Below are 13,106 nucleotides of genomic sequence, written 5' to 3'. Positions count from 1 at the left end.
AGGCCTACCCTAGTTCCCTGAGCTAAAAGTGAGACTAGATGGTGAGAGTTACCCAGGAGCTCTCAGCTGGGGCTGCCTCTATTCCTCCTCTCCCATGTCCAGCTCTTAAAGATACTCTGGCTCTTAAAGATCCCCAAACTAGGTCCCCTAATGGGAATCAACATCGAGCCGTTCTTCTTTCTCCATAGCTCAGCCTTATGGTGACAGCGTTCTGCATCCCCTCTGTCATCAGCTCTGAACAATCCCTGCCTTCCTCCTCTCACTTCATCCATCCCCTGCTGGGGGAGGAGATTGAAATTAAGAAGCTTCCTTTGACCCATCTCTCGTTTCCTTCCACACACTCGGCTCCATTCCATGTACTGCAGGTGCTCGTGGCTGGGACGTCACAAATCAGCCTCCTGCAAGCTTGTGCTCCTAGGGGCCAGACAGATAATAGGCAGATGCCTCCTGAGAATTGTGCACACATTGCGCACAGGGACACTTGAGAGCCAGTTCCTGCCAGGGCACTGACCCTGGTGAGCGCCGCCTCTTAGCAGGTGCAGTGAATTTCCCTGCTCTCCACGCGCTAGCTACACCTGACGGTGCAGGTGTGGGTCCCTCCCCATGCCCTGGGAGGAGGGCTGTTGCCATGGGCTGCTCTCAAGCGCCTCTATCATCATCGGCCCATGCGCCGAGCGGTGATGGACACCGTGGGACTCGCTGTCCACCTGCCACCGCTGACGCTCAGCTCCAGGGACTCTGCCTCCCCATCTCTCTGCTTTTCTTCATCTGCTGTTTTCTCGGAGTCCAGCCCATCTCCATCCTGTTAGCAGGTGATTTTTAAGACATTTTCACTGACTCTTCTTAGTTATTCTACCTGGACCCCAGTTTTCAGAGCAGCTTCCTTTATATTTTTAATCCCTGCCACCCTCACCCGGCTGGGTGACTCCATGGCCATCTGGAGAATCACTGAATTGGCATCGCAGAGAACCTCATAGTTTCTGTTCTTTCTATTCTTCTTCTTCTTTTTTTTTTTTTTTACCAATTTCAGGAAGATTAAAAAAAAAAAGCACTAGTTGAACACCCTCTGTTGTCTAAAGGGGAGACTCTGCAGGGAAGCTGCCCATGTCAGGCGCTGCGCCCCGGCTCTCCCAGCACCTCGGTTATTAATCTCAATGCAGACCGGTGGCTTCTGTCTTTTTCAGTCGGGGGTCTCGCTGATGCAAAAGGCTGCCAATTGCAAAAACTACCATCCCGTGTGTGCCCCCAAACATCTTATTTGTCTTGATATTTCTTCCACAGAAATACATATGACAGATAAGGAGTCACTTGAGGATGGTTTGCTTTGTGTCAGACAGATATTAAAACAATAAACTACGTAGCCCTGGGACCTCAGTGCACGCACAGGCGGAGAACAAGGCCGAGATGAGACGTTTCTGAAAGGCAGCGAGGCAGTTGTTCTGGGAGAATTCCCTGGAAACCTCGAGTCCTGTGATAGCATTGACAGAAAGGATTTTTTTCATGCTTACGTTTCCTTAAGAGGATCCACAAACCACTGGGTGCAGCCCCCCCACCCCCACATAACACCCTCCCTGCTGCAGCCCTGGGCAGAGGCAAGAGGGAGGGCTGATAGGGTGGACAAGCTTATTTTTGGAAGCACTCATCTGCTTTCTCAAACTAATGCGGATTTAAGATGAGGAGAAGTTACAATTTTGAGAGTTCAGGACTCTGAACATAAAATTTACAGGGGCTGAAGATCAAAGCTCCTGTGTGTTGCCCGGGATATAAATCCGGGGGCAGCTTGGTACAGCAGGGCCAGGGGTGTGTTCCTAGGGGACCCGGGCGGATACATTGAGCCCAGACCTCTGTAAGTCTTCCCAGCTGGGAGTGAGCAGCTTAGGAGGAGAGTGGGGAACATCTGGAGGTGGCGATCCGGCACCTGGATTGTGCCCTTGCCTAGGATGAGTCTAACCCCACAGGGGCACCCCACTTACAAGCGCAGTTTCTGTGCACAGTGTTACCCCCTGGACGTAACTGAGCACACCCCCCATTGATGGAAAAGAGCCCGGCATGGTTTGTGGGGCACCTCCAGTGGACACTCGCTTCACTAAGGCCCCCCAGACATCTTGTCTTCGGTCCTGTCTTATATAAAAGCACCGCTGCTGGCGAGCTGGGGAAGCAAGTGTGAGCAAAATGCAGCTTGCAGGCTCAGACAACTCGCCTCTATTTTAGATCCTCTATTTTAGATCTAGATTTGTATGCAGCCTGGCTCCCAAATCGCTCTACGTGTGAAAACAAGCGAGTGTACAAGACCCACGTCTCTGGGACCCCTGCCTGAGTGTCCACACCATCCCGCCCTAGTGGTTGCTCCAGGTGGCTAAGAAGCATTTCTAAAGGTCACTTTTTGCTGGCAAATTCTGGCCCCCGGCCTTGATATTACAAAGTTCTCCTTGAGTGCACCGTGCTATGGTGAGAAGAGCTGGCCTGGGGGACTGGGTCTCGGGTGTATGGCACCTGGAGCTGTGGCCTACCTACCTGAATGGGCATCAAACATGCCCCTGAATGGGGAGCCCCTTGGAAGCTGGAGCCTCTGGAACAACTTGTGCCAGGAAGCCTGTCTGGTTTAGGAGCCTCGTTCTTTGGCAGCTTTGAAAGCTCGGCAGAGAAGCTGGCCATCCAGTAACTGGACAGCTGGATCCTTTCTGGAAGGTTCTTCCAGGTGGGATATCAGGCAGGTGGTCACTACATCCATCTTGTCCCCACCCCCCCAGTTTTTTCAGGATCTCCCACCCAATCTGCCCCTGCTGATTTTGAGTAATCAACATCAGGTTGTCTGAGCTCGAATCAGCCCCTGCTCGCCCCCCGAGCCAGCTGGGTGTGAGTGCTCAGCCACCCTCCCGTGGGCTCAGCAACCCCTCTGGGGGCCTGGTGAGGGGCTGCGGCAGCCCCAGAGCACCAGGGAAGGCAGCCCTGCCCCGATTCCTACCTGGAGAGGTAATTCACCGAACTTGCTGCTTCAGCCAGCTGTGAGCCAGATCATGAATGATTTAACAATTGAAGCTTGACCGTGTATATGCACTCGATAAAGTAATTATTTATATAAATTATTTGCCTTTTTTCCATCGTGGCCCCCAAAGAGCTAAATGGGTACCGGGACCGGTTTTGTCAAACGAATAGATGATGGCAAATCCCCCTCGTCCAAATGAAAACAGATCTCAGCATCACGGCCCTTTGTTTGTCTTCCAGCCACAGAAAGCACCTTTGTAAATGCCTTCCGTGGGCCTGCCAAGTTAAACACTAGGAGATTGAGATTCATTCTCGTTTGGCTGAATGAAATGTTACAAAAATTCTGCCCGGGGGGGTATTGTCAATACCTGTGAGAAGACAGATCACAAATATGTCTTCTGCACGGTCAAAGCCTTTCCCTGCACGCTCAGCAGCCATGCCATTCACCACATGTCTGTCGGATTAATCCGACCGTTTGTTACCTGGGAGCAAAGAGACGAGGAGATGACTTTGGGAGGTAAGCAGGAATAATGTGCCATCAGTTAGGGATGAGGCTGCGTGCTCGTTCCAAGTCCAAAAGACCTAAATGATGAAGGGGTGTTTCTGTGCGTGAGCTTTCATGTGGGTTTTGTTTCAGCTTTTGAAATTTGTTTTTAGGCTACAAAACATTTCTGCTTTGGGGAAACAGCCTCACTGCTCAGAGCAAATCATTGTGTTTTGATTGCATTAGTTTTCTTGATTTTTTTTTTTTCCTAGATGAGTCATTTCTTTTCTTTCTAAGGAAGAGATTTATTTCTAACCAAGTTGTGAGTCAAGTGAGATTGAATAACAATATTAATAGATGATATGCAGGTAAAAGCACAGAGATCCAGTTATTATGGGTCTATTTAAATCTTCGGAGTCTTGGAGAAAATTTCTAGTTGAATTTGATCATAAGCTGCTCATTATCTTGACAGTAATCAGGTCTGTGTGCATAATGCCAGGTCCCCATTACTGGAAGCATCCATTTCCCCATTTCTGGATTGTATGTGACCCCCCAGCTCTCATCCAGATGTGGAAATAACCCCCAGTGGAGAAGGGAAACAGCTTGCCTTGGACTCTTATCGGGAACATAAATCTGCCGTGATCCCGGTGGCCTGTATCCAATTAGCAGAAAAGGAGCAAAAGCCTTCCAGGTGTCTTGAAATCTCAGATCATAAATACAGAATAGAAGAAATGGTGCTCCCCCCAACTTCCACCCCCTGCCCCCCAACAAGGAGCATATTGAGGTCTCAGGGAGGCTTGTCAACAGATTCCCCTGCAAATTAGCACAATCCATGATGGATTGGGCTGGGTTTCTCGTCTCTTGTATGGCTACAGGGAGGGATGAAGCACCCTTAACAGGCAGTAGGAGCGAAGTGCAAACTGAGCTTCTCTGGATGTGGAGACATCAGAGTAGACAGGATCTCCCCAAAACTGACTTGGGAAGACTTTGTCCTACTCATCTTGTGAACAATAGACAAGATCAGGGGCCCAGGGTGTGGCAAGCTACTTGGGCTCAGATCACTTGGTGACTCTCTTGAGCTGCTCTGTATAGCATCTCCCCTCCCTGGGAAAGCAAAGGGAACAACGCCGCCTGGATCACAAGGCTTTGTGAAGAGCGAGTGAGCTCATCCGTGGGTCTGCCACGAGCAAGTGTCAGTAACCATGGCTGCTACATCACAGCTGCATCTTCCCTCTCTCTGAGTGAGGTGCTGGGGGTTGGAATCTAGCCAATTGCTTGGATTATTTGAGTCCCTCACGAATATCCTCAGGAAACCAGTTTCCCTTGGATCATGCATCCTTGTTAAGCAACCTCTTAGCAGCTCCTACCCTGTCTAGGTGCATGACACACCATCCCTGGGTCACTGACCATCCCTGGCATTCTGACTTTACTGACAATAAAACCAGTAAACAATTCAGCAACTGCCTTACGCCAGGTGAGGTGCTGGAGGTACAGTATTGACACATTAAAGTTCTTCTCAAGATATCTCAACACAGAGATAGACGATGCATTTGCAACCATCTCTTAAACCAGATTTAAGAGATGGATAATTGGAGGGGGAAAAAAATGGTGATGGGGAAATGTGGAGTAAGATCAAAAGGAAAATACCCCGGGAAGGAGGAGATGTTGGAACCAAAAAACAGGGAATCAACTCACACTCAGAGACCAGACAAAGCTGAGGACAACGGCAAAGGCAGTGGTCCCAGGAGGCTGGAGAGAAATGAGGCATTTCAGCCTCACTGAGGGAAGATGCTGGTCAGCTTAGGCCGGGAGCCCGGCACCGTGTCTCCGCCTTCCCCTCCACCGTGTCCGTTTCTCGCCAACTTAGACTTCTTGCCAATTCCTCCGACACATCCTAATCAGCCCCGCAACAGCCTAGAAACTTCTGGCTAATTTGGATTTGACTAAAACTTTTGTACCATGACGTTATGTAAAGAGATTCAATTATGGTGCACAATGTTTTGTGAGTAACTACCGCCCATAAAAAGTTAATTAATCAGGGCTGTGTCAATTTCCTCGTGCCATGTCAATTTGCTGCCAGGTAATTAATCACTAATCACCCACCAAGCAGCAGGCCGGGGGACAATCCATGAGCCATTTATTGTCTCTCCCCAAATAAATGGCACGCACAGCCAGCAAGAAACACATCTTGCCTTTCATAATATTTTTATCGACACTTTTGCAAGTTGTAATAGACGGCAGCAACAAGCAGCTGCAGCTCAATGGAATATGAATATTAAAGAAACAAATGAGGGGAGATTTATAGGACATTGCGTTTCTGTTATGTCAGTTTTGAGATTAAACCAAGCAAATGAACAGTGAAAAATTACTCTTCCATGTGGAGAATGGTGATTAGACTTGTACATTAATTAGAAATTTTTGTTTTCCTATTCAATGCATTTCAAATGAGGAGGTCCTATAAGGAACTGTTTGTCCAAAATGTAGATTTATTCACTTCTAAACAGCAGTATTTAATATCAACATGCAGTTTTTCAATGAGACAAGAGCCGATCCCAAACGTGTATTTCAGGATAAATAGATGTGAATAGGAGGGCCAGAGACTCCAAAAATTTCAGTGGCCATTTTGGTCTTCCTGACGGATGGAGCTTCCTTTCCTTTCCTCGGAAGCCTTGAAATGACTGATTGTTTTAAAAATCGAAAGCCATTTTTGTTTTGACCTGGCACTAAATAGGCCCCGTCGTATTCAATTCTCCATTTAGTGTCGTTCAGAGACAGTGACCTAGTTGTGCATTCAATGCGCTGTTGTAAACCAACATGCTGCACCTTGATTTGAGATTCATTTGGAAAAGATAAGCTAAGGTTTTTGCCATTTGGGGAAAAAAAAATAGGCTGTTTGGCTGTTGCTTGTGATGTGTGACACGCCAACCTGCCTGTGACACTGAGCTACGCTGGGTGTTTATTTCCCCTGGCTGTGTTACCTATTAAGCCACTTCTTAATTTATGGTTCTGCGCGTGGAACGGGTGTTCCCCCAAGGGGAACCCTGCAGATCTGTGAGCCTAATGCTGAAGGCATGCCCGCAACCCCAGAACGGTGAGCGGCTATTTCCTGCCATAAATTACCCGCAGAACAATTCCACCCCAAACAAACAGGGCCTCTCTAGCCTTAAGACATTCAGAGGCGGGGAGGGGCTGCACGGTGGAGAAGCAGGGAGGACAGGAGGACAGCCGGCCCCTCCTGCCTCTGATGGCGCACCTTTCCCCGGGCATCTGGCAACCTCATGCGAATGCAACCCGGGCACAAAGGCAAAGAATAGTTGCCCATTAAAGCGGTCGTATATTTTTATGGCTTTGATGTGAATCTGCCCCCCTGTCGGGTTTTGCATCTGCCGCTCGTCCATCTCTCCCAGAGCGCCAAGGCTTTAATATGCACTTTATAACCCTCAAGTATTTGCCACTGGTTTTGTGTGTCTGCTCTCGGGATTTCCAGGCTGGTGGGGTGATCTTATTTGTGTTTATTTTGGAAGGTGAGCTCGAGAGCCATGAAAGAGAAGGGAGGGTATGGGTCCCTTGCTGTAAATACACTGAATGTGGGGGTCCCCTGAAGGTCGGGCGGGGCTCAGCCTCAGGGGAGAGGCAGCTGGTGGCTGGTAGCCCCTTTGGCTGGCTGGTGTGTGTCCTGCTCACATACTAGTGATGGACACTTGATCCCCTGAGCCCATCCCAGGCTGTCTGGGGCTGCATCCCCGAGGTTCTTCCCCCTTCACTGTGCTCCGAAGTGTGGAGGGTTTTATTTCCAACAACCTAGAAGGTCCCTCCATGCCCCCCGGCCCCTGGTATGCTCTGGGTATAAATCTCGGTGAAGGTGGGAGCAGTGGGCTGGGAATGGCGGCCGTCAACCAGACGCTCCTGAGCATTTGCTCCAGCGCTCTGCCCTGTTTTCTTTGAGAGAAACTCATTTTTAGCTTATGAGCTAAATCCAATTTTCGTTGCAGTGATACCAGATTTTTCACTTTGATTCATGCTGGATAAGGTTTTAAAGGGAGCCTTTCCAGGATAATGAACCTCCCTTTGGATTTTTGCCTCCCTCACCTCCCTCACGCCTGGCACTGAGGCTTTGTCCTGCATCCATGCCACCACCTGCACGCTGTCCGTGGGCCCCTGGTGATGGTCTGTTTACGTATTTACTAGCTTGGAGTTCAGCTAAAAAAAAAATATCCAGCTCCTAAGTTGGGGCTCACGAATGCCTGTGCCTTGGAGTCTTTCCTCTCTAACACTGTTCTTTAATTAACAAAGAGGCATTTACAAATATTGGGCGGGGTGACAGGTTTATGACTTTCATTAACGTCTTGACGTCGATTACTCCATTCCAAGAATGGGGAGGACTCTGTGCATTTCCACTGGCGCCTTGCATGGGGTTTATTGCCATTCATCGCCTGCTAACTGCATCCAAACTCCTGAACTGGGGCCTTGATAGATGACATGGTAACTGAAGTCAACAAAAGATAAGAGTCAGTGGCACGAAGTGAGCACGGAATTGAGATGTCTGCTCTCTGCATGGTTCAAGGATAAGCCTTTCTGGTTTTGTTTCATCTGTATCTGAGTCATCTATCTGGGTAATTGCTTTATGGACGCATTTAACCATGTCATGGTATCTGCAAGCCAGCCTGGTAGGCAGGGGAAAAAAACCAGGGCCTCCCACCTTTAATCTAAAGGCAGCCTGACAAACAGGCTCTTTTGCATTTGAAATTGACCATTTGTCTGAGTGGCAGAAGGGAGCCAAGCTGCCCTAACCCAGCCATGGGGGCCAGGAGGTCCTCTAATGGGGGGTGGGGGGGCAGGAGGCACAGCTACATAGCTACAGAGCAGACAAGTTAGGGATTATAAAGATCGTAGATGATATTTTCCCTTGTTCCTTGTTGCATGCATGTACTGCGTTCAGAAGTGGTGCTGTCAGGGTTGCGAGAGTGCTGTCTGCGCGACATGAACGGAGTGACATGGCTCAGTGGCTTTTCATAGCTGTCACCTGTCTGGGGGACAGTGTGAGCCCTGCTTTACTCCAGAACAAGAAACGGATCTTCAAATCCTGTCACTCGGCAGCAATAAAAGCGAATTTAAGTGAACGGAGGGCTCGAAAGCATTCCAAGTGCAGTGGTTTATCCAAGTCCTCTCCCTTTTCATCAGACCCACACATGTCCCAAGTCCTGCCGCTGATGGCTCTGTGGCTCCTGTGAGTATGGACATAGTAATTATTTTTCTAGGGGTCACAAATGAGATCCAGCTGTGCTGTTTGTAGCCTGTTTCTCTGCCAGTCCTGGGCAGGACACTTTAGACAGTGGGCAGTGAGGACAGTGCTATGGAAAGCAAAGAGGAAGGGCCTCTCCTCTCTCAGAAAGGAGACAAATGAAGGGTGTCCAGGCTCTGTTTTTGATCGCCGATGCCTGCTTTGTGCCAGGCCACCTTCGAAATCAATGAGCAGAGCAATGGAGGGAGGAAGCAAAGAGAGCAGGAAGGCAGCAGAGAGGCAGGAAATGCTCCTCAGTCATGAAGAACAACTAGGGCATCATCCAGCGCCCCCTCAGCCAGCTCTAAGGCAGCAGCAGGGAGGAGACAGCTGAGAACCCCAACATCTGGGAGACTCACTGCTTCTCCACGAAGCTTCTGCTCCCAGGTGTCAGCCATGGAACCTCCCTATTTAGCCTGCAGATAGGTGCCTCTCAGGAGGGAGGAGATGGAAGCCAGGACTTTACCGGGACACCCTCTAATGCTCCCCCGTGGAGGATCCCAGAGCCTTGTCCTGTGACTTGCCAGGGACACTTCTTCCTCTAACAACGGGGTGCAAAAGGGGACCTGGCCCCGCACTTGGAGCAGCTCGTGCTCATCTCGCGCCGCTGCCAGGCTTCTGCTTCATGTTCTCTATCTCAACATCTAAATCCTCCAAGAATTATTGTAAAACCTGCTTGTCGCTGAGAGGGATCTTGTCTGGCCGGCCCTGCCCTGAAGCAAGCAATAACGAATGGGGCAGTATAATTACCGTGTTTGCTCACACAGGCAGCCAGCTGCTCGGCCAGATTGTGAATTTTTCATTCTCCTTATTTCAAAAGGCAGGGTGTTCCTATGAAAACTTAATATTGGAACCGTGGCAAGATGGCCTCCAAGCCAAAGCTCTCGCATCCCCCAGCCCTGGAGCCAAGGTCTCCCGTCTCCCTGCTTCCAGGCCTGCCGGGGTCAGGATTTGCCCCCCATCCACACGGACACCTCTCTGCATCTCAGCCCCATCAGCTGAAACCCCTTCCCGGTGACGTGGGGGTCGGGGGCTGGCCAGGAGAGCGTGTTTCCCATGCACGGCTGGTCTTTAGGAACAGACACACAGATTAAAAATAACATCACTATCTTCTGGGACTAAGAGATAAAGTCTTTCTGGGCTGGTTCTACAAGCCTAGCAGTTACCCCCGGCCTGAGGGGAAGGTGGGGTTGACTCCAGGAGCCACCTGGCCTCTGGCCCTTCGAGAAGGGGGAGCATCCTGGGCCCAGGGGCAGGCTGGCCTTCAGTTCAATGGGTCAGACTCCAGTCTGGGCTGGGAACTGGGCGGGGTCCCTGTGGGAAACCCCTTCCCAGCCCTGCCCCTGCAACATATGCTACAGGGGTGCAGGGTGTGGTTCTCAGGCCTCTGAGCTCACTGCCCCATCTCCTGGGGAGCAGGCAGACTCCCCTGGGACCTCTCTCCCAATGTCCTTTCTAGCCTTTAGCAAAATCACCTTCTACAGCCCTCACCTGGTGCAGATAGAAAGAACTGAGCTGGGGGAGGAGCTGAGGGAGGCTTCGGCTCCCCAAGGTGCCAGGAGGAAGGGGGAGCCCCTCTTGGCAGTTTGGCTACAGAGTGGAGAGACAACTCTAACACGATCTGAGAAACAACACCTGCAGAGGTTAGGTGTCCCCAAAAGGGAGTCCAGGGAAAGTGAGGGTGGCGTGTCCTGCTGAGCTCAGTTAAAGAGGCTTTAAGTCTCCGAGCTGGCCAGGAAACCTGCCCCCTCCGCTGCAGGAAGTCCCAGGTGAGGGCAGGAGAGGGGAGGCCCCTCTTTCTGGACGCTCATAAGGCTCCTGTTCAAGACAGGGAGGCGAGAGGAGAAAACGGGGCAAGGAGAGGTTTGCTGGGTTAAGTATCTGTCCTCCGCTGCCTGACCTCGTTCGCCTCCTGCGCATACATTGAAACCATCCACTCCCATGTCCACTGACTATGACCTGGGGATGAAATCGGGGGCCTCTGCTGACTTGGGGAGGCATGGGGGTGGAGGGAAGGGAGGCAGGACATTCACAGCATGGAGCTCCTGGGGGAAGGCAGCCTGGTGAGCTGGCCAGCTGCTCTGGAGCACCGCCGGCCCCCTGGGCCTCCTGAGCCTGGAACATCCATGCCTTGGACAACAGTGGTTTCTGGGTGTATCCCCAGCAAAGCACCCCCTCCTGGGCACGATTGGGTGATGCTGCCTGGGGCACAGGGGAGAGAACAAGCTGGTGGTGTCCCCAGAGATGTGGGTTTCAGAGGTGGCTGGTGCCTGCAGGGGCGACTCCTGGAGACTCCCTGGCTCAGCATCTGCGTGGGTAGGAGGAAGGGTACCCAAAACTCCTTATCAGGGGGTTCAGCCTCAGACTTCATCTCCCTCATGACACTGACAGTCACTCTGCGGAGGGACCTCCCCCCAGTGAAGAATATCCCACCACACTCTTCTCTCCGTGCTAGGAGTGTCCAGGCTGCACAGCCATAATAGTGTTTTTTATTTCATTTTTTAAAAAGATTTATTTATTTATGCATACAAGAGCTGGGGTACAGGCCAGATGTGTGGGAGGGTGAGTCACCAGAGACAGAGTGGGGAGTAGAGCAGGCAGATCTACCAAGGTACACTGCTGAGGGGAGCAGCGGGCGAGACAGGAAAGGTCCGCTCACCATGTGGGTTGCTCCTTGACCGGGGATCGAACTCGTGCTGCAGTGGCTGCAGATTGCTTCACAGTGCTGTGCTCAACCCCTTGCACCACGAGGGAAGCCCCATTATAGTGTTTTTTAAAGCCTTACGGATGGTTGGGGGCAGAGGGAGCTTGGTGAAGGGTTATTTCTCCAGCACCAGGACACTTGACCCGGGACCACTGCTCTTCAATTAGAAACTCTGAACAAGCAATATATGCGCACGAGGGGGAAAAAGGTGGAAATAAATAAGCGTGAGATGAGAAAGCTATGAATGGACAATCACACTTTTGCAGTCTAGCCCCAGAGATAACCACTGACACACCGGAATGTGTGTATGTCTAAACAATCACATCCAGGTGAATGCACATTAAGTATGCGCCTCCTGTATACATGTGTGAACACATGCATGCCTGTGCACAGATAGGTGCATGCATGTGTCCAGGCGTGCATGTGAATGCAGCCCACATGCGATGCACCTGTGTGTATGTGTGTGCCTGGAAAGGCCAAGTGTCCAGTCTTGGTCTGCAGGAGCAGGGTCCCTGGGGACGGGCGCCCTCCGGGGCCAGCGTTTGTCTGACACCTTTGCTCTCTCTCCTCTCGCCCGCAGTGCCCGGCTTCCCGTATCCAGCAGCCACCGCCGCGGCCGCCTACCGAGGGGCGCACCTGCGCGGCCGTGGCCGTGCCGTGTACAACACCTTCCGGGCCGCAGCGCCCCCACCCCCGATCCCAGCCTACGGCGGGTAAGTGGGGGTGGCCCCCGTGGGGTGCCGCCCCGCGCCCACCCCTCCTGCTGCGAGCATGCTGGTCTTGACGCCCCCAGAACCACCCCGCATGCAGCCCGCGCCTGCGTTAGCCACCTTGAAGAGTATTGAAAAATGAGTGTAATTTGTGCTGTCTGGTCGGTGCCTTCAAGCATCCTACATGTCACATGTGGTTATGGAAATTCTCCTGGAGACTGAATGCCGGAGAACAGAGAGGTGGTGACAGACAGAGCTGTCTTTCTGACGATGGCAAACATCTGGTCACTAAGGAGGTTGGGTCACTTCTGCACCCCGAATCTGGCCCTCTGTGGACTGAGGGTTTTCAAAATTCCCCCTGGGGTGGTCTTGCGCCCCAGCCCCCAAACCATCTCACTCTTCAATGTTTCTGAACCTTTGGGGGAGAAGAGAAAATTAGGCGGGAGTCACCTGCAAACATTCGTGAATTCAGTGCAATTGAAATCAACACTTGTTTTGGTCCAATTATCCAAAATGGCATGTGCCTTCCTTAACCCCCTTCTGGGAACTTGCAAGTTGGCCAGTTGGCCTGTCTGCACGTGGACTTTGGTATTGCCAACAGAATACCAAGGAATGGTGGTGAATGCTCCAAAACAAAACAAAACAAAACAAACAAACAAACAAAAAAAAACAGTCCCAGTTGGACGGGCTGCGATCCTGAAGGGTGTCCCCTTCTGCCTTCCTGTTACGGAAACTCCCAGAACATCCAGCACCCCAAGTCAGGGAGCGTGGGACCTCAACAAGGGAATTGTAGCCTGAGGGGACTTTTGGAAGATCTGGAGACGTGGTGGGTTGTCACAGTGCAGTGGGACTCAGTGGCATCTAAGCGGTAGAAGGTGGGGTGCTGCCAAGGGCCCTCCGTGCACAGGACAGCCCCCCCACAGAGTTAGCAGGTGCCACGGC

The 13,106-nt window shown here is 51.4% G+C and overlaps 1 protein-coding gene across 1 annotated transcript in view; it reads left to right on the top strand.

The window, feature by feature from the left end:
* Positions 1-12,171, top strand: part of LOC119241952 (RNA binding protein fox-1 homolog 1) — a 111,217-nt gene extending 99,046 nt beyond the window's left edge. Inside the window, exon 7 of the mRNA XM_054693927.1 lies at positions 12,035-12,171. Within this exon, the coding sequence (XP_054549902.1) occupies positions 12,035-12,171 (137 nt within the window). The remainder of the gene's footprint in view (positions 1-12,034) is intronic.
* The last annotated feature ends 935 nt before the right edge of the window (positions 12,172-13,106 follow it).

Source organism: Talpa occidentalis, unplaced genomic scaffold (assembly GCF_014898055.3).
Source record: "Talpa occidentalis isolate TD23 unplaced genomic scaffold, MPIMG_talOcc4v2.1 talOcc4.12, whole genome shotgun sequence".
NCBI classification, from domain to species: domain Eukaryota; kingdom Metazoa; phylum Chordata; class Mammalia; order Eulipotyphla; family Talpidae; genus Talpa; species Talpa occidentalis.
Note: the sequence above shows the minus strand (reverse complement) of the source record. Positions and strands in the feature narration are given on the sequence as shown.